Genomic DNA, 21,657 nt, shown 5'->3' with positions numbered 1-21,657 from the left:
GCTGGTCGAAGCGATGATTATTACACCGCCTCCCTATTTCTCTCCATCTCTGTCTCTTCCTGGCCGTCGGCACTAGTAGCCCCTCAGTTTGAGGATAAGTAGCTGTAATTAGTTTATTTTGCTGCCTGGCTTTAGCCTTGCACTTGGCCATTGATCACAGCTCCGTAAGTGGCCGGCCGTGTTAACATAATAAAACATACAAAGGCATTTGGCTTTTAAAATTGCTTCCCATGTAGACGCACAGAGGTAACCCAGTGCTTCTAAAACACTGTTTGCACAACACAAACCGCACAAAGGAATATGCATCACAGGGACAAGGGTATATTCAGGACCAGCTGCTCCGAGGTGGGGAGAGGGGGACTGCTGTGGCACAAGTTTAGCACCGTTTTTGGGTAAAAATTATTTTGGTTCTTTGGCGCATGTTTTTGGCTGAGAAACTCGCTCTGCTGTGTTTGAATCGTGGCACTAAGTGTCAGCTTGTTGGCAAAACGTGTGTGTCTGATAAGTTTCATGTGTTAGTTTACTAATCTGTGCTGCGAAAACACGAGTTGCTCCATATTTCATTTCAGGTCATGCGAGACAGCTGCGTTTGTTGTTTTATTGTTTAGTAATAAACATCTAAGGATTCCATAGGGTTGCATGAAAGTTTGGATAGCTGAATTTGTACTTTGCTGTGAAGTGATCGTGTGTGTGTGTGTGTGTGTGTGTGTGTGTGTGTGTGTGTGTGTGTGTGTGTGTGTGTGTGTGTGTTTGAGTGTTTGAGAGCGTGTGCCAGAGGCCTGTTTACAGGACATTTGTGCCACTCACCTAAGTTCATGTGGAAACATTTACAGTTGAGGTGGCATTAATTGAGGTCCAGCTCCATTCATGTTTGTCACCACTGATTGTCAAACAAAACGTTTTGTTTTGTTTGACCTTGATGTTTATTGCTTATTAAATATGTGTGTAAACAGCTGACATGTTTGTGTAAATGTTTGCGTGAGAGGCGAGAAGGGGGCTGAATTTGAACATGGTTCAGTGCGGCTGGCTTTGTTTGGATAACATGGTTGATTGGGACCGACTCTTTACTCAACATGGCAGTCACTGTGGTCCTCTAATGAGGCTCCTGCATGTAGACACAGATGACTCACCCGTCACAGTAAATGCTGCTAAATTCACCTGGCGTTATGTTTTTTTTAAGAGCAGCAAGAGTGGCGCAGCTGGATGGTAAACTCTTAAGTCTTTAAATAAACCTCCACCCTTGCCTAATTAATTCTAAGCCTAGTCCTTTTCATCTTTTCCAACTGAAGGATTTAACAGAACTTCTAATGTCCAGCCTATAAACAAGTCCCTGCAAGAGCAGTGATACAACCAAACACACACACGTGTGCACCAGCGAAGCACCAGCAAGTCTGGCCTAGCCACACCCTTCTTCTCTCCCATGCTGTCCCATTGGGTGGTGTCAAGTTTCTCCCCGCACTGAAAACCTGCCCAGTACCAAAGATGTCATTGGACCTTTCCTGCAAGTAACTGCAACTTCATCGCCACCTCATTGGCCACCAGGGATGCCAGAACATCCACGATAGGCTGGGGAGCCTTCGCGCTGGTTTTAGGTTATTGATCGCTGGTGGAGGGCTTGGCGTGGTGCAAGCTGCTTCTCCACACAGCAGATATTGATCTGAGTAGACCAAATGGTGCACGTGAGGTTTTGATGTATAAGTCAGAATTTACTTGCAACACTGCATAGATAAAAGGTTTATTTCAAAAACTGAATCTGCAATTTGGATTGAATGGAGTAGTGTGCTAATGGTGTTTGATCACAGCATGTTTTATTCAAAGATCAAGGCACAGAATTTGATTTTTTTTCTCGTTTCCCTGGTGTGCTACTTTTTGTGTGTAAGCTGCTGTGTTGTTTGCTTGTAGAGAACTAATCTGATTGCACTCGTACCCTGAGCTGTTGCATGACAAGCAGGGCATTACCTTTCATTTACCATGGGGCCCTGTGCGACCTCGCTGGATTATTCATATAAAGCAGATTAAATGATGCAGACTGAGTAAATCATAAAGGAAGCAACAAAAACAGATGGGTCTTTACGGTTTATTCCTGCCTGCTAATATTTTAACACCTTGTCGTGAGGTTTAAAAAGTCGATTCCTGCGACCTTTTTCTTTACGGTGTCACGTCTGAAGTCGTGACGGCTGTGACACAAGCAGTTCTGCTCACACACACACACGGTAACAAACCGAAACGCAGACACGCACAAATCCTTGCTGTGAAATTCATGTTGGGGTGGGATGGGCGGTGTTTTCGCTCTCTGATGTTTGTATGGATTTACATAAACACGTTTTCTCCCTCTGCCGCTTACACTGATGCTCTGATGATCTCCGGCTTTCAAAATCTCAGACACATTTTATGCTTTCGCTGTGTCCCTAATGCTCTTATCTGCTGTGTACAGCTATAAAAACAGACTTAAGTTCTCAGTGCTAACGTTACAAGCAGCCGCGAGCACCATGAAGTGTAATGATGAGTGCAGCTGGCACGGCCACAGAGTTTGGACATCTGATGTAACAAGTGTCCGTCTGTCTCATTTGGATCAAAGAGGACATGATGTTTTGGCTGCTATTAAATGAACTTAAGATGATCTTTAAATAATTACAAATTTAATGTGAACATATAATAAAATTTCCTGCTCACTGTTCCCTGCTGTTTCAGTGGACGTGAGCACAGCGGCGCTGCCCTCCACCGCCACAGCCATCCTTCCCATGGATCTGCGCATAGTGGACCACGCTCACCACCACCAGCAGCAGCCCTCCTTTGGCTTGGTTCCTCCACCCCACCCCACGCCACCCACCTCCACGTCTACTGAGACAGGCCGCGGACCAGTCATTAGTAAGTCTCCGCTTATCTTGCGGCATTCCAGCCCGTAGATGTAGATGCGCTGAGTAATCGCGTCTCCAAAACCTCCCACAGGCCAGCAGGAGCAGCACCTGCAGCAGGAGCTGGTGGCTCTTAAACACAAGCAGCAGCTCCAGAGGCAGCTACTCATCGCAGAGTTTCAGAGGCAACATGAACAGCTATCACGACAACATGAAGCCCAGATGCAGGAGCATGTCAAGGTGAGGTGTTGTGATGAAGATGGAGAGGAGAAAATTTCCTCTCCTCCCTTCTGTGTGTGTGTGTGTGTGTGTGTGTGTGTGTGTGTGTGTGTGTGTGAGAAAGCTGGATGGGGGTGAGGCGGGAAATCTTCCTCGGATACTGTAGAGCTGTACTCAGCAGAAATATGCCTGGTGAAGGGCAAACAGAAACAAATTGAATTTAAGTGTGTATGCTGGTGTAATCTGATCTAGTGCTGGTACGTTTTTCAGCAAATCACCCAGCTCAAAACGCCCCAAAAAACCTGACTGTGTTGCCATGACCACAAAACCAAAAGGTAACAACGACTGTCATTTTGGCCTGACTGCATCTCTAACAGGCGTAGCTACCTCGATGCCACCCGCTTTGAACCTGGATGTGACAGCAGAGTGACCGTGAAACCCTCATCCTTACTGGCTAGTGACACACAGGTCGTTACAGGTTGCTTGCCAGCAAGTATATTCCGGATAATCCAATATAAAATAAAATAACAAAAATGAGTGACTGAGCCCATAAATTCATCAGGAGAGTGTTTACAGAGAACCGTTTCCCCATAGACTTCTGTAGGACTGGAACCACAGCTGTCGCCCCCTTGTGGCCATTAAAAATAATGCCATTCTATATTAGCTTTGCTTTTCAGACTCAGTCTTTCTTGCTTTCTGTGATGTTATTTATTTATCTGCAGATCACCATGGCTAAGTCCTTTCAGCTCATACTGATTCTTCTTTACTCTCCTCGTCCTTCTCTCAGCACCAACAGGAGTTACTGGCGCTCAAGCATCAACAAGAACTGTTGGAGCACCACAGAAAGATGGAGCAACAACGTCACGAGGAGCAGCTGGAGAAGCAGCAGCGGGAACACAAACTCCAACAGCTCAAAAACAAGGAGAGGGGACAAGAGAGTGAGTAGCGACTGCCACAGAGAATTATTTTTAAAGAAAGCGACCAAGAGATCTTCATCAAAAATGTGCACAGTGTTACTGTAAGAAGGTAACGTATGGCCAAAATAGTCAGTTCAGTGCTTGGATTTACTCCGCAGTGGGATCAAAGGTGTTATGAACAAAGTCTTCGTGTTCGACCGAGCGCATATTTGCTCTGCTGTGCGCTGCCAACATCTGCTGTACCTGTGCAGAAACACTGTGCCATATTATCACAGCAGGTGTCAGAGGAGCTTGGCCCTCGCAGCCCCTCTGTCACAGCACCTGCAGTTACAGCACAGCAGTCAGAACAGCCTGACCTCACACATTCACCGCAGGGAATATCATAATAAGACAGCCAAGACGGGGTTAGAGGGGCGAGACGTCATGCAGAAAGACGTGTCGTCAGTTTTTCTACAGGCGGACTGATTGTGAAATAAAATGACAGCAATAAAGCTGAACCAGGCAATGTTCTCTCTCTCTCTTATTCCCTTTAAACATATTTCTTGGTCTGGTATCATTTCTTTAGACATCATTGCATCAGTTATTTAATCTCTGTGCTCACCAATAACAACTGGGACAGAGCAAGATCATCTCTATTGTTTCCTCTACTCAAAATATTCGAACTCTCCTTTAAAATAAAATGTGATTCCTTATTATTTTAGCAGCATCAAGCTAATTGTGTTTCTAATTGTTACAGCTAAATAGTACTCGTATGAAAGACTCACTGCGTAATTGACTTTGAATTTCCTTGTTGAATGGCGCTTTGTTTATAAACTTGCCCTTTCGATGACATTTCTGAGCCACACTTTACTAAATTGCTTCTTCACTTGTACTTATACTTGAATCAGTCTTGTAATATAGGAAATATGCATCCATCCATGCTGCTGTGTTTGTGCGCATTTTCATGTCTGTAAATGAACAAAACGAGGTTTTGGATACGACCGTAAACACAGTTTAACGAGGAGGAAATGGCTCACGTATTCCTGTATTTGTACTGATATAATACTAGAATATATATATACACACACACACACACACACACACACACACACACACACACAGTGTATGGACCCCCACTTTTCAGAGCCATTATTTTTTTCCAGTAATGCCCTTTTTCTCAATCATTCTGCGCTGAGCAGAGTGAGCCTACAGTTTGACGTCTATGGAAAAAGCATTGGGTTGCAAACAGAGGAAGCTTTGTTAAGTACTGCACTAAATTGCATCTGAGGCAGTCTCATAAAAGCCAATTTGCTTCAGTGGCAAAGCAGACATTTTGGGATGTCAGCACTTCCAGCTGCACCATGATTTAGGGAACATGTATTAGCTGTTGTCATTTTCACACAGTGAATTTACCACTTCTGCTCTGAGGCTCGACACGTCACCTGTTATCACTCCTACTGTCACATTCTAATGAAAACACACCTCTGCTCTATTCTCTACTTTCTGAAACCAGTTTTTTAAGCCCGGCTTCCCTCGCTCTTCATCTCTCCTTCCCTCTCACCTGCCTCTGTCTCCCTCCCTTGATAATTTGTTTGTTGCTGTGAGAGGAGGTTGGTAATTGAGGAGAGACCAGGAGCGGAGTGAAACTCGTGATGCACGTCTTCGAGGCAGGTTACGTAGCGCTGCAGTGGTCTCAGTGGGATTTCAGTGACACTCTAATGCAAGATTGTGCACTCTGATTGTAGAACTCAGATTACCATTATCTGTCAAAGTATGGATGGATGTAGTTATAATCTTCCTAGTGTCACAGACTGGAGAATATGGCAGCAGCTCTCATAGGGCAAAAGGTTCTTTGTGTTTTGGTTGGGAAGGACGTGGCTGTGCTGAAAAATGTTCGCTTGCTTACTGTTCTGCCCGTCTCTGTGTTGCTGTGCAGGTGCAGTCGCCAGTACAGAGGTAAAGATGCGACTTCAGGAGTTTGTCCTGAACAAAAAGAAAGCCTTGGCTCAGCGAAACCTAAACCACTGTCTGCCCAGTGACCCACGCTACTGGTATGGGTGAGTGTCATTGTTTTTGCACACGTTCTGCAACAACCGCGTCACAATTTGTGGAGGAATTCCTGAATATCTGTTTGGCTGCACTCGGAGTGTAAGTAGTGAAAGTGAATTTCTGAGTGTTGCATGTTTTTTTTTTTTTTTTTTTTTTTTGCCAGTTCATCTCAGTGAATAAACATTTTACCACAAATGCATTGCATTAATTGCCAACTTGACCCAATTCGGTGGAAAACTGATAGCAGACTAAATTAATCTTATTGCTGTTTTGTTGCTGTCTTGGCACAAAGTCAGTTTGAAGATGGTGGCTGCCCGCGAGCAGTCACAGACTTCCCCCACCTTCAAACCAACTATTTCAAGTTCATTGCACACGGAGGTTGCAATGAATCTCCAACCACTGTGTTCCTTATTGTGACTGTACCATTGTGAACGTGGTGCCGGGGTTACCACCGTCCATCTGTGTGGAGTTTTGATGTCCTCCTCCTCCTTCTTCCTTCTAAAGTCAAACATTTTAAAGATGAAAGAATTTTAGAGCAATTTCTTCACACGGGTCAGGAATTAAATGACAAACCCCTGAGCCCTACACTGATGGCTCTGTTATACCGCGGTCCACTTTTCTACTTCTGATAGAAATCAGGATGCGACGTTTTGGATTAACATGTCATTAACAGCTCTCGCTGCCACCATCAGACTGGTCTTTCATACATCAGGTGGTTTAATATAGACTTTGTAGATTGATTGAAGTGAAAAGACTTTGTTTTAAATGCTTTATGTTGACTTCTTTTAAAACATTTTCACATCAGTATTTCAATAACCTTAATATTCAGAGCTATGAAACAGCATGTCATATTTCTCATGCATTTACGAGAGTTTGGTTGCTGCTTTTTTTTTTTTTTAAATCTAAGCAAAAAAAGAATCGACACTAGGAAAAATATCAAACATAAAAACCAGTGATGAGCAACATGAAAGTCTCTCATCATCCTGGCTTTGCAAACATGGCGAACCCCGTGGTGTTATGAACTCCTGTTGTGTAGGCGTCTGTCATTGATGTGCTTTTGTGTTCACATCAAATTTCCAACATCAGCATTAGCCTCTCTGAGTCGAGCTGCAGAGAAAACGTTGAAGCGATGAGGCTTTTTTTCCTGTCAGTGTTTGTTGTCAGTGATTGACAGCTAGCTCTCTTTGAGGTGTGTGCGCATGTTTGAAGTGGGCAGAGAGAAAAGACAATGGCACCTCTCCTGTGCTTTAAATATTTGAAGAGGCTTTAAGCAGTCAAACATTTCTGCCAAGGCAGGAGATGATGGAATAATCAGGAGGACTGTGCTGCCAGTCGCTATAAATCACGCTTATCACGGTTTCCCCTTTCTTTAGGGTTCTCTCCGTTTGTTTGACCTGTTGGCATTCTCCTCACTTCTCTCATGCGTGTATTCCCTCTCTGTTTCACCTCTGCCTCTGTGCATTTTCAGCCCGTTTACTTTCCTAAAATGGAAAAAAAAGGTTTTCAGCTTTCAGGCTTTGTCCCTCTAGCTTTACCTCTTTCTTCCTTCCACCCACGTCATTGTCCACGCTCTGACGTGTCTAGCTGACTTTGGAGAGAAGACACAAGCTTGTGTGTGGGTATGCAAGTATCAAAAGTCACGTATAGTAATAGATTGAGCTGGGAATGTGTCGTGTGTACAAAGCCGGCGGAGCAGAGTTTCCGCATTCATGTAGCACGTTATACTGATACTGTTTAGTGTTTTTAATCGTCTATTTTGTGTTGTTTTTTTTGTTTTTTTGCAGAAAAACTCAGCATAGCTCTTTGGACCAGAGCTCACCTCCACAAACGGCACTGTCAGCGTACAACCATCCCATGCTGGGCACATACGACTCCAAAGATGACTTCCCTCTCCGCAAAACCGGTACAGAAGGCTTTGCTGAAGTTGTGTTGATTGTTGACATTCTCCACACTTCCACAGTGCTGCACTGATCTTCCTTCTTCCTCATTTAGCAACGTGAAAGTTTTGTCTTACCGGTTATCAACCACATGAAAAATTACGGGAGCTCTTAAAATTGTTGTTTAAAAAGATAACACGGAAGATTGAAGATAATAGAGCCCTCTGTTTGCTTAGTAGTCCGTTAGCTTAGCATTGCGTGAGGACTGGAGGCGGAGTCTGTCTAGACACACACTAGATTTTGCTGTTTTGGGTTTGGTTTTTTTATGAAAAGCCAAAGTAGAAATGACAACAATGGGCAGGTTGTCAAGCAACCAGCACAAACTCAAAGATAAGAGACCTGAAATGGTTCTGAAAAAACATTTGTCTTGGTTTCAAGGTCTTACAGTAAATGTGAGTGGAAACATTTTTGTTTACGGTCAGCTTCTCCTTAGAAAAACTCTGTAGGCTGTTTGCATTCTTTAAGATTTTAACCCAGTCATTCGGTCACACGTCTTCACAGACACCATGGATCGCTCCGGTCAACAAAACAGCGCTGAAGGAAATGTAAAACAAACTTACTGCCTTTTGGTTGCATCAGATTCTGTCCATCTGTCCATATTAAGCACAGCCAAGCTGTGATTATTCACTTAGCGTCAGCAGCTGCTTTGGCCGTATCACTGGCTGCTTTCACAGCTGGAGGCCAAACTCTGTGTACTCTGCACTCTTGCCCACCTGCTGCGCATTGGAGGCAGGAATGATTTTTCCTGGCACACAAACTCACACTGCGAGTTTCAACTTTCAGGGACACTTTATGTAATTCAGGAATTTTCCCCTGAGAAATATCCACAACTTAAAAATTCTTCCCACTGAGCACTGACACAAAGCTTAATGAGGAGTTAATTATATATCAGAGCGCGCGTGCAAAGACCTCTTTAAGATAAGTGTTTTGGATTTTAAGGTATTTCTGCTTGCGCGATATAACCAGAGAAAGAGATGGAAAACTCGATTGCGTATAGACATACAGATACGGCTACTGAGGAACTGTTGTGTCAGAAGTGAGCAGGACTGGCTGAAGTGAATATGTGAACTGTGTTCGGAGGAAGTGAGTGAAAGCAGTCGCCGCAGTCGTGCACTCTGCTGACGCTGGAGCTGTCACACATGACGTTTTTGCCCTATTATGTTCACTGAATGTGCATTAAAAATTATTTTTTGACTAGCAAGTTCAGGCACACAGTATATTCCAAAAGGGGCTCATTGTCCAAGTATGGAGGGCTTTGTGGTAATGACTCTCAGAACACAGAAGGCCACTTTGAACGCTATGGCAGGAAGTCTGCAAGGCCTTCACGACAGAGGCAGACTTGTCATGCTGACCCCATTTCTCCCTGTCTCTTTCATACGAGATCACACACTGACATTCCCATAACACACTTTGCACTAATGTCGAAGCATGCAGGATATCCGCGTGCAATTCAGAACTTTCCTTTTTCCTTCTTTTATCCTGCTCGGCTTTACATTTTGACACTCCTTTATGAGCTGCATGTCTCTGGTGACTGTAGTCAGGAAGGTCACGTCCTAGCTTCGAGTTTAACTGCGTTCTTTATTGCTCCTATCTAACCCCAGGATGAACACTTAGCACTTCTACATATTAAACTAAACAAAAGGTAAATCAAGCAAAAGACTGACTGTTCGTGATGTTGCTGGAATGTGAATTGGTTGCGCTATGCTCTTATGGGTCGCTCTGGTATGTTACAAATGGCGGTAAAATAGCTGAATTGTAAAAATGACTCCATTCTTTCATTCTCGCTTCTCATATACGGCTCGGCTGTTGCTGGTTTTAACAGTTGTGTCTCCCCTGAGAAAACCTCAGTGTTTATAATCAAAGGGAAACTGTTGGCGAGCTCTTTGGTGTCTTATGTTCATATTTATTTAATGTGCCCGCAAGAAATCTTTTCTTGAATTATGGTTTTTAATCACAATGCTGTCTTTTCATGCCATAAAATGGCTTTAGTGAACTGCTTAATCAAAGTTGGTTGACTTTATTTTATTTTTATTTTTTGTAGAACACATGCAAATGAGACAAAGGCTTGTCTATATGTCTTTGTGTCTGTGTCCATCTAATCCATTTATCTAATGTAGATCCACATATGATGTTTCTCGGAAGCTCAGTTGATGAGTTTCAGCAAACTGCTCTATTGATTTCCATAAACCTCCCTCCCTCCCTTTCCTTGGCACAGCAGCACGGCTTCCCCCGGCTTGACTCCTTTAGCCCGGGACTCCTCTGTCAAAACAAATGAGCATCTGATCAATATGTTTTAGATCTGAGAACCGGTTTCCCCGTCACCTCCCTATTAAAATATTAAATACCACATATGCAGATGTTTAATCTGAGATATAATGGATAACTTGAAGTGTAAGGGATCAGTTTTTGTCCTGTTCCGTGAACAGGAAACCATCAGCACGATTCATATAGCCACGTGACGTCAGGGAGTCTTGATGCATGGTCAAGCATCCAGGTAGGACGTTTCTAGAATTTCATCTGGATGTTTTGAGGGGGTGATAAAAGATATAAAATGTGCCTTAAATTCAAATATGTTATGCCATATCACATTTATCATGCTCGGACTGTTGGTTTTTAAAGTATGTGTTATATAGGTTATAAAAGTCCTTCTGGTCCCATCTATTATCACACCTACAAGGCCACACAGTTATGCTGCCTAATGTCCTGCTCTGGTGGGAGATTATCTAAATCTGAAAAAAAGAAAAACAAAATCGAGGCAGTACTGTAACAAGCAGTGTGTCCATGAAGAGTCAACAATAAGGAGCAGGAGAGGAAATAATTCCAGAGAAATGGGCTCTTAGACTAAGCCAAAGAAAGAAGGGCATGGATGGAGGTGAAGGAGGCACAAAAGGCTGCAATAAAACGCTATCATCAGCAGAAAAAAGAACAGTCTGGGCCCTCTGCAGCGAGTGTGTTCGCACGTGTGCACACTGGTGTGCTTCTGCCCAGTCGGCATTAACACCCTTCAAAGTCACTGTGTCCTGAGGTGAACACTCCCATTGTGAATGGTGCCCAGCAAAGACATACACCCTGCTTCACCCTCCTTCCTCGTCTCTTTAACGTCCTTCTAATCTCCAGCTTGTCCTTCGGTAGCGGTCGCACTCTAGCCGCTCCCTTTAGCACTCCATATCGTAATAACTCTCACACACAAAAAACAACCTTGAATGCGTATCTCTTGTGTCTGCTGTAACTACCTTTGTGGTTCTTTCTTCTCAGTTTCCATCGCCTGGCTGCTCATGTACACAATCTACAGACCAGAGGGATTTTTGATTGCAGAAACTTTTTGGTCTATTTTTAGTCTGATTATAGTTCAAATCCTACTGACCAATCGTGTTTGAGCAAGCTTGCAGGGAGGTAAACGCTCCAGTTTGAGAGCAACAGAGTGGCTCAGAAACATCGGCTAGCATCTGATGACTATTTAGCTTTTTCTTAGTTATTACTAATGTATCAGTAAACAAGCAGGGGCATGTGACTCAGTCCACAGGTAGACCTTTGATGGAGGTGGATCAGCTCAGTTTCTCATAGGTTCTCAGCACACGGTTATCTTACTCTTGCCAGTATTTAAACGAATAATTGAATCGTGTTTAAACCAGACAGAGTCAGTCAGGTAAACCAGTTATGTTGAATGCTTTCTTTTATGACAGCTACAAACTTCATCAGTGAATGCTGGCATTCATACAAAGATAACACTGATTGCCTTTTTTAATGGCTGAGAACTACACAAAGGCCAACTTTTGTTCTGTTTTGTTGATTAAATCAGAGATTATTAAAGCAGAGAAAATCTGACGTGCAGTTATTATCGGGGTTTTTTGTCAGTTATCATTATCGTGTCAGCACTGAAAGAATGGTCAGGCTGTTACAGTTCAGCATGTCATAGTCTAAAATATAACTTTAATGCACTGCGCTCCTTTTCTCACAGGCTTCACTCTCCCAGGGTCTCCTCCTGTTAAACTAATGCATAGCATTTTATCCTCAGTCTCCCCGTCCCTCTTAACAAAGACTTTGGAAGAGTGCCCTCCACTAAGAAGGTCTTTTTTAAATAATTGACTTTCATAAGTTCTGCAGCACTGTTCCCCTTAAAATTGAGAGTGCATTTGAAAAAGTACTTAGACATTATAGATTCATGATAGTTTATCTCATCCCCGCTGACCAGGTGGTATAATGAAAGCTAGCACCTCTTTGAAGTACATTAAAACTTGGTGCATTATCCTACTTTGATTAGCATTCTAGGGGCCAGAGGGTTTGTAATGACCCAGAATAATTCTTCTGCTGCAGAATAAATCTCCACATTACACAAAGAATCAATCGCTTCCACTTGGCTGTACCAAAAAGCCCCGCCTCCTTCTCTGAGGCTAATGAATGAGGCATGGTCTGTTTGATACTAGGTCAGGGGACGAGCATAGGGTCAACTGGTGGTCAACCGTCCTGCTTTACCTAAGGGAACGGAAGGAAGCCAGTGGAGTAGAGAATAAATCTGCCTTTGTTTGGTAAACTGCCTACAACAGAGACACCAAAGCAGCACTGCGCAGAAAATGTCAGGCGCTGATCGTGACATGACAGGAATCCCGGATATACCGTACGCCTGCCTCTGACAAGCCTCTGCACCTCATGTAGCGCCTTCCCACACCACACACAGCATTTGCGTAGTAACCTAATTGAAAACACTGTCAGTTTTCTTTTCATTTTTCGTGTTTGTATTAAATTGGAAGTGTCTGGAAACAAGCAGTGTTCATTAGCAGAGCGTGAAGGCAGCATCATTAAGCGTGGGGTCAAGGAAAATACCATTTGGCTGCTTCCCCTGGTGTTGCACCGCTTCCCGCTGTCACATGATGATGGCAAACCTCAGCTCCCAAATATGTCAGCCAGTGCATACAGTGTGGTCTATAGGGACAAGCTCATTAGCACCGCTACACGCCAACAAACGAGCTCCCACTCGTGTGACCCACAAATCTGAGGGCCAGACTGCCAGGTTAGAGAAACTGTGTAAACTGTAAGTCATTTATGGGGCGAGCTTGAGCTGTAACACATTTTATTTTTAGAAATGGTGTTTTAGTTGGAAATTAAAGGCCTCTAGCCCTGTCGCAGCTCAGCTATTTCAGTTATAGACATTACAAACAGACATGAGTTTAAGTCAAAGAAAGTCTGATTTACTTTAGGATGTAACATTTTAGCGTCTTTACATTGCAATATGAAATTCTTTGAGGTGACAGTTGTAGTGACACTAAATCGTTTAACCTGGATTGAAATGTATGGACATTTGTGTCTTTTCAGCCTCTGAGCCCAACCTAAAGCTTCGTTCTCGGCTAAAACAGAAGGTGACGGAGCGTCGCAGCAGCCCTCTGCTCCGTAGGAAAGATGGACCCCTTGCTACTGTTAAGAAGCGTCCCCTAGACGTCGCTGGTAAGGACTCCTGTCACTGTTGTTTTAAGGTGCTATCACAAATAGTCACCCAGTTTGATGCATTTCAGTGCAGAAAGTTGATTCATTTTTTCTTCATTGTATGTACTCTAGAGTCTGCATGTAACAGTGCACCAGGCTCAGGTCCCAGTTCCCCCAACAATGGCTCCAGTAACATCCCCACAGAGAATGGGATCACAATCTGCAGCAGTCCAGGAGAGGTAAACATCATGGCATCTCTAATTATAGCGTATGCACATGTGTGTTTGTGAAGCAGGACACCAGGATTTGCAGTGTTAATTTATTTTAATAGAGGCGTCAGCCTGTGAGTATATTTAATCCATACACTGTATATGAAAGATGGACTTGGCCACCATGACTAGGGATGGGTATCGGTATCCCGGTTCTGACATAAACGGTAGTAACCAGACCGAAAAACAGCGCACATTTCGGTGCTTTTTTCCTGAGATGTGATACACTTCAGATTCTAGCCAATCATTTTACGTTTCCAAGGATAGTAGGCGGGCCCAGGTGCGTCCGTTCTTTTAGAGCAGAGCTACAGATTAAAAATGCCCAAGGCAAAGCGGTTTTGCTGTACTTCACAGCAAAAGATGCAAACTCAGCAGCAACAAGTGCTTTAAGCTGATACTGTGATACTGTGCAAAGGAGGTAACACCAAGAATCTGATAAAACACCTGGCGACGCATAGCGTTTTGTTAAAAGGCGAGAAATGCACCGTATTTGATAGCTTGCTGCGAGACCTCACACCGTGCACATCTACTGCGGGCATGGTGCATGTTATCGGACGCGGAGTTAGCAACATCCCCCAAGAACCGGAAGAATAGAGTCCTGGCCCCTAGCCCTGCCAATGTAGAAGAAATGATGATGGATGGTGATGCAGCAGCAGCCGTTCTTCTCTGGGCGAGTAGCTTAATGTTGTCCGTGTATAATTCACGTTGAGTAGGCTAACCACGTTATTACATTAATGCATGTAAGGTGAACTAGCAAACACCGTCGTGGGTACATGCAGCTGTCTTCTTGTTTGATGGCAGGTACTCCCTTCACCCTGGCCAAAAAGGCTAAAATGACCAAAGAAAAAGTGGAAAACAGTTAAACATGAGAGGTTTTTGGACAAAGTTTGTGTTTTTTCCATTGTTTAAGCACTGCTTCCAGCCAAGAGTGATACCATATATGCCCCATAGCTGCAGAAAAGGCTAACATTGTTATCTTTTTACAAAAAAACAGCTAAACATGAGAGGTTTTTGGACAAAGTGTGTGTTTTCCATTCTTTAAGCACCATTTAAGCACCGGCACCATTTTAAAAGTACCAGTTTGGTACTGGTATCAGATAAAACCTAAACGATACCCATCCCTAACCATGACATCAACCTCTGCTACCAAAAGTGGTTAACAGTTTGTAATAGTAAACTATACAGATGCACAGATAGCTGCTTATTAGTGATAAGTAACAAAAGAACATGATACTAGATTTTCACTCTTCAGAGAAACCTGTCGCTTCAAACAGCCACACCTTTTATTTCCACATGACTCTAAGAACATTTAACTGGGCGATAGAGTCTGCGTCAGAGGACAAAAGTGTTCAAGGCCCAGAGAGACAACCAGCTTTCTTAGAAAAGGGTCTCACTGCTGTTTCAATAAATAACAGCAATGAGACTGAGAACTAAATTCACACATAATCACACAAAACTGTGTTATTTATAGTACTCCAGGAATCAGTCCTAGATAATACAGTCATAATGTGTGAGTCATACAGGCTACACAGAAAATTCAAGGACAAATAACCCGCATCACAAACTTTCTCAGGTGCAAAAATGGTGAACTCTGCACATCTTGAGACAGTTGGAGTCTCCGAATGTGATTCCTGGAATCCCATCGACATTTTTTTTAAACATTCTGCAATTTTTAAGTGATCTCACATTTTATAACGAGCCGCACGAGTGGATAAAAAACATGTTTTACATCCAAAGAGACACGAGGGGTACTTTCAAAAGTCTTGCATGGGCTCTTCAGCTCCAAAATCATCAGGTATTCATCAGTGGCCTTCAGCCAGCTAGGTTAGGTACACTCTGAAGTTAACCCTGTTGCTTCTGTCTCTTTGGGTCTGTAACCCTTTCATGACCGAACTCTGTGTAAAAGAGCCTGGACCACAGCCTGACCCTGTGGTGTTAGGTGAGGTATAAAAAGCTCCATACAGTTGACATAATGGGGAAAGTAAGTAGGAAGACCAAAAGAGTTGGTGCCAGGATGTAAACATGTTTATTTCTGCTATTCTGTTATTCTCTGTGGACTCACGTGCATTTGATGCCAGCCTCAAGTGGCAGTTTGAGGAACTGCAGTTTTTGGCTGTTAAGCTTTGGCTTCATTCTTCACCTGCAGAGAGACCCGCATCTGTTTAATCAGTGTCATCATTTAAGTCTTCATAAAGCAAGTCAATTTTAATTTTCGGGGGAAGTTTTGATTTTAGGTTAATGTTATATTTGGATTATTCATGTCATAGCTGTGGTTACATATTATGGTAAATAGATTTAAATGAATCTAATATCCATGACTGTGTGCCCGTGGCTGCGTGTGCATTTGTATGTGTGAGAGAGATGGAAAAGTCTTGCACTGAACACAGCACTGTTTTCTTGGATCTGCACTGTATTTATGTCAATGTGGATGTGTCTGCAGACCTCGCTGCTCCAGAGGCTGGCAACACGGGAAGGGTCAGTTAGCCACCTCTCTCTCTACACCTCTCCGTCTCTGCCCAACATCACCCTGGGCCTGCCAGCCACAGGACCTGCTAGCACTGTGAGTCCATTTAAAAGAAAATACCACAGAATCAAACTTTTAGATATCAGAATCAGAATCAGAATACTTTATTCATCCCGAGGGAAATATGACATTAGTTATAGCGAATCGTTCATTAGTTGTACTGTAATTATTCTCATCACTGTGGAGAAGGTTCATTGGTTAGTTTCCTTAGAAATACAAAGGATATTACAGAGCCTGTAACTGGATTTGAACTCGTCAGTCTTGTCATTGCCTTCATTCTTTCCTTCTTTCCCCACCTTAACATCTCTTTCTCCCTCTCCCTGCCTGTGTGTCTTTGTAGGTGGTATCGGGACACCAAGATGGCGAGAGTCATCTGCCATTGCCTGCATTGCAGCAGGGCATTCCACTGACCCCTCCTTTCCTGCCCTCCCACCTGCCCTCCTACTTGGCATCTTCAGCACTGGACAGGGAGGGCCCAGGAGGGGGCACGGTGGGTCACAACCCCCTCCTCCAACACATGGTACTGCTGGATCCAAGCCACAGTCCAGTGGGTCAGTTTTCACTGCAACATTTGCAGGATTTTTATTTTTCTCTCTTTCAAACAGTGGGTGAGGTCTGAATTATTGATACTGTGTGGTCCACCGAAAGAATCTACAGCCCAAATATTTTGCTGTTTCTTCTCTAAGCTTTAGCGATAACAGTATTATGTTTCAAAGTGTGCCAAAATAATTACTGGAAAGATTACATACACACAATTCAAGGTTCTAATGATTTGGGCAGCTTATAGTTTTGAGAGCATCACTGGAGGAAAAAACGTCAACGATTTTTAAGGAATAAAATAAATACGATTTTTGTTTGAGATTATTTGTCGTGGATTCGGAAAATGACCTCACAGTTCATTCTGTACTGCTGCAATCTGTGATCTCATTGGCTATTGTCTGCTGAATCTGGCCTCTAAAGATGAAGGCCGATCTTTTTTGGAAAGCTTCCCATGAAGCTGGCATATATGAGGGCCAAGACTTCCTCTTCCTTCTGCTGTTCATTGTTTATGAATGGAGATGACTTAAAAACACTAATAAAGACCTAAATAGCTGTCAAAGGATACATTTTGCCAAAATCAATCCTTTTTTGGCCTTTTGATTGCTCAGATGTGATTCAGCCTGAGGAGTGAAACTCTGTCACTTACAGTACATTTAATGCATGATCTATTTTACTGTTTATATTGCAGGGGCTGCTTGAACCAAGCTACTGAAATTTATAAGTGGAGACAAATGTGGCAAACTTGTCTGACATCATCTTATTTTAAAATATCACTTCAGCTAGAAAAAAGCAGGACCTGCACTGCGTTGCAGCTAAAATGTGCAGCCGGTATTCCTGAGTAACGGTTTCCATCCGTCATATGAGAGGGGCCCCTGTGGTTCCAGTTGTAAAGCCTCCAGTTTCTTTTAAGTAGATGAAATAAAATCACCTAAAATTAACACCTAAAATATGTGTGAATGATGAGTGGAGCTACAGAAATAAGACACAGCTTTTGGAAAAAAATGCTTGAGATCATTTCCTGCAACCGCTCTGTGTTTTCTGTAGTTGGGCTGGGTGGCCTACCGCTGCCATCGTCCTCCGTCTCCAAGCTCATGCGCAGCCACCGTCCCCTGGGGAGAACGCAGTCGGCGCCTCTGCCCCAGCAGCAGTGCGGACAGACACAGGCCCTGCAGCACCTGGTGGTCCAGCAGCAGCACCAGCAGTTCCTGGAGAAGCACAAACAACTGTTCCAACAGCAGCAGCAGCAGCACATCATCAACAAGGTATTTCAACACATGTCTGTGCGCAGTATCAAAAGTAACTCTGAACAGCTGCGGTATTGCAGGCAGCTGTATGTCTGTCCATATACTGTGTGTGTGAGTGTTTGTCTATCTACATGACACTGACTTGGTTAATGTGTGTGAGTCCTATTTTCTTTTCTCCAAGCGCTGGATGATTCAGCCTGCAATTAGCAATTCTTTTAGCTAGTTTTTTTCTTTTCTTTCTGTGTTCATGTGTCCCTGCTTCTCACTGTCACCCTGGCAACTGTGCACTAGAGGAAGCATCTTCCATATATGGTCACACAGGAAATATGACTCACTGCTTCATTGTTGAAGAGTGTGCGTATGTGCAAGCTTATGTGTGAAGTTGCTCTATGATACAGTCATAATTTATGTGGCTGAAATTCATAATTTCATATACTGTGTCACATGGCTGCATTAAATGTGCCCAAAGGTTCAAATAATCAGGTAAATATTTGTAAAAGTAATCAATGTGATCGAAAATCTGAGGCTTTGTCAGCTTATCATGGACGTGCATTCATCTACTCAAGGCATAGCAGCCCCCCCAAAAAATATATTTATATCCTTGCACAATAGGGGAAAGTTATTTGACTCCCTGCTGAATTTGTGCATTTGCTCTCGTGCAAAGAAATTAACAGTCTCTAATTTTAATGGTAGTTTTATTTTAATGGAGAGAAACAGATGTTTCTTATAGTTGCTCACCAGGTTTGCACACCCCTCAGGAGAGATTTTGGTCCTCTCCTCTTCACAGAAACTTTAAATCCTTTAGGTTTCTTTGCTTGTCAGTGGGGTTGGTGTTCTGTGGGTCATACTCAGCATTTTCCTCCCAGTAAACATGGTTTCGTCCGACACCCAGGCCTTTTCTGAGTCACTGAGATGTTCACGGGGAAACCTAAGACCAGCCTGTGTGTGTGCCTTCTTGAGCAGGGGGACCTTGTAGCTGCTGAAAGATTACCAGTGGTGGTGTTCTTGGTGACTGTGGGCCCAACTGTCTTAATAGTTTTGGGCTTATTCACCACCTTTTCTCATGATCATCCTCTTGCAAGCTCTTGCATGGAGCTCCAGACTGAGGGTGACTGTTGGTCATTTTAGTTTTCTTCAGTTTCACCTCCTCACCAAGCTTCTTACTGATGCTTTTGTTGTCCATTCGACAATTTTGGACAACTTTTTGGTCTTGACATGATGGTGGAGAGGTTGGAATAAACAGGTGTACTTTATATACATAACAAGATGAGCTCTGGCGTATCTTTAATTGACTGGCTGTATCCCTAACCCCTAGTCTGTGGGATCTAGAATTCTGGCTGGGTTGCAGAGGATCACTGAGTGACTTTTATTCTGTCTCTCTCCATTAAACCGAAACTGCCACAAAAATACAAGACAGTTTGTTTATTTGTAAGTGAGCAAACTTACAAAAAAAATCCCCCATTGTTTATATATGATTAAGATACTAAATCAATAGTTTTATCACATAAAAAGCAAGCAGTGAGTGTCATACTTACCAGAAACATCCTCCTGTAATCTTTCTTGTTGTGGATGTCACCTCAATATTTCAGGTTGGGGATCAGGCTTGAACATGTATCTGCAGAAAGAGTTTTTCCCCACATAAAGATTTATACACTAGTAAGAGGAAGAGACGGACAAAGCATGCATATTAGACGGAGGCGCTGAGGGAGACTGGAACTAAAATGGTTTGAGTTGCACAGAGGATGAGGTGAGGAGCTGCCCACTAATCACTAACAATCAGCAGCCAAAGTTTGCGGTACAACCAGAACAACATATATGCATAAAAATGAACAAGTGTAAAGTCACCAAAGCTTGTGGCAATTTCTGTAAATCCCATTAGGTTATTTGTCGGCAATTATAATGAGCTATAATGTTCTGTGTAATTTTGCGTTGAGTTCTGCTACATAAGTCTTCCAATTAAGTCAGTTCATTTTTATTATTATTAGGGTCTAATTGTAGCTTACTGCTTTCCCGACTTGCCTCATGGGAAACAGATACTGGATTTAAAGCTGCTGGAACGTTGAGGTCTTTGTACAGTTTGCTTTATTTCCCTGGGTTGGCGTGGTTACTCGCAGCCTATTTTCTCCTGTGTGGCTTGAAGGGATGACAATTGTGTATTTGTGTGTGTGGTGTCCATGACGGGCCTCGGATAGACTTTCAAGCAATCCCTTACCTGATGATTTCCTCTTCATATAGCAGTGGAATTATCACACAGGATTAAATAAAAGGCGTCCAGTGAGGTTTTCAGAAGAGGCAGGAGTTCAGTGACTGCATGAAGTTGTTAAAAGACGCAGGACAGAAAAAGGATGGTGGTTGTTTAGTTAACTGGAGCCATTCTGCGTAGCTTTAAAAAGCTGTAATGGCACCTTTAACTTTAACGATCTGCCCTTTTTCAGCAAGAAATGTAACCTGAGTCCATTACTCAAAATATCACCTGAACACCTGAAGAGCTAGACTTTAAGCTTTAGACCACAACAAGAAAATGCTTTGGCGTGTGATGATCGCTGAGCGTTACTATAGTGCTGTGTATTATTTTACCAAAGTCATGCACAGAAGTAGATTAATGAATAAAACCTCGAGCTACTGAATGGTGTAGTTGTTCTCCTGCCGTCCGTGTCTGACTGCCGTGTGTGTGACTTGTTATCCTGATATTTGTGACTGTAATTATAGCTCCTGCATTAACCGCAAAGCAGGATTATGACAGTGCTATTTTAGGTGTCTATTCATTTCCTGCTTTTTAATGTTGCCTAATATCATTGCACCATGGAAGTCATTGGAGAAGTTCCCCCAGCGGACTCCGTAGTTACTCATTGCCTTTGTTTTGTTTTCGCCTCATAAAGATCAGACTTAATGAGGAATTTAACATTATCCCCAAGAAATATTGATTGCTGCGAGCTGGTTTTAATATCTGCTATATTTCTGTTTGACGTGGGAAAATACGCGACTAAAGTTAGCAGCGTGGGACGAATATGTTTCCAGTGATGCATGTAACGCCTACCATTTGACTCTTAAAAGTGGTGCTAACTATTATGTAGAAATATCCTGTTGGCAGGAGTTATTTCATTTACCCTTTTCACCCTTGGATATCCACCTCTTGACTCATCTGCAGTCTTCCTTCCCTTCCCTATTTGCATCTATCAGTCAAGTCAGCAGGAAAAAGGGGTCTTCCTGAAAACTTTTGGCTTTTTTCTGCAGCAGAAAGAAAGAAATGAATGAAAGAATCTTGAAATGGTTCCAACCTGAGCTTGTTGTGTGCCACTATGGCGGTACAGCGGTGTGCTTAGGGGAGAGAAATAAACGCACAGAGTCCGAGTGTATCAAGTGTTTCCACCACCCCGTCTCTCCTCTCCCTCTTCCAGCTGATTTAACAGGGTTATTTAGTGTCTGTCCCCCTTATGGTTCACGTCCCAGCCACTATTTCCTCTGTAAAAGAAGAAGGGTTAGACAGAGGGAAAGAGAACAAATTGAGAGAGAAAGGAAGAGAGTCAGTGTGGCAGGAGTGTTTTGAGTTTGTTTGGAGAAGAGGGACTGGGATGAGGCAAGAGCCTGCTCTCTCTGACGTCAATGGACTGTTCCCTGGGCAATATGCCAGCCGTGTGTGTGTGTTCCAGGCACAAACAGTGGTCCTGTCCAATCATGACCTGCACATCAAGGTTGAGGTCTGTGA

At 43.2% G+C, this 21,657-nt stretch overlaps 1 protein-coding gene across 3 annotated transcripts in view; it reads left to right on the top strand.

Moving 5' to 3' along the window:
* hdac4 (histone deacetylase 4) overlaps positions 1–21,657 on the top strand; it is a 123,175-nt gene that overhangs the window by 74,932 nt on the left and 26,586 nt on the right. For all 3 annotated transcript variants that reach the window (XM_082508454.1, XM_082508453.1, XM_082508455.1), the window contains 10 exons: positions 2,692–2,868; positions 2,950–3,095; positions 3,862–4,012; positions 5,907–6,027; positions 7,804–7,922; positions 13,267–13,395; positions 13,507–13,613; positions 16,084–16,203; positions 16,508–16,718; positions 17,752–17,969. In XM_082508454.1, coding sequence (XP_082364580.1) covers positions 2,692–2,868; positions 2,950–3,095; positions 3,862–4,012; positions 5,907–6,027; positions 7,804–7,922; positions 13,267–13,395; positions 13,507–13,613; positions 16,084–16,203; positions 16,508–16,718; positions 17,752–17,969 — 1,499 coding nt within the window. The remainder of the gene's footprint in view (positions 1–2,691; positions 2,869–2,949; positions 3,096–3,861; positions 4,013–5,906; positions 6,028–7,803; positions 7,923–13,266; positions 13,396–13,506; positions 13,614–16,083; positions 16,204–16,507; positions 16,719–17,751; positions 17,970–21,657) is intronic.

Source organism: Aulonocara stuartgranti (assembly GCF_965226115.1).
Source record: "Aulonocara stuartgranti genome assembly, chromosome: 16".
Classification (NCBI taxonomy): Eukaryota; Metazoa; Chordata; class Actinopteri; order Cichliformes; family Cichlidae; genus Aulonocara; species Aulonocara stuartgranti.
Note: the sequence above shows the minus strand (reverse complement) of the source record. Positions and strands in the feature narration are given on the sequence as shown.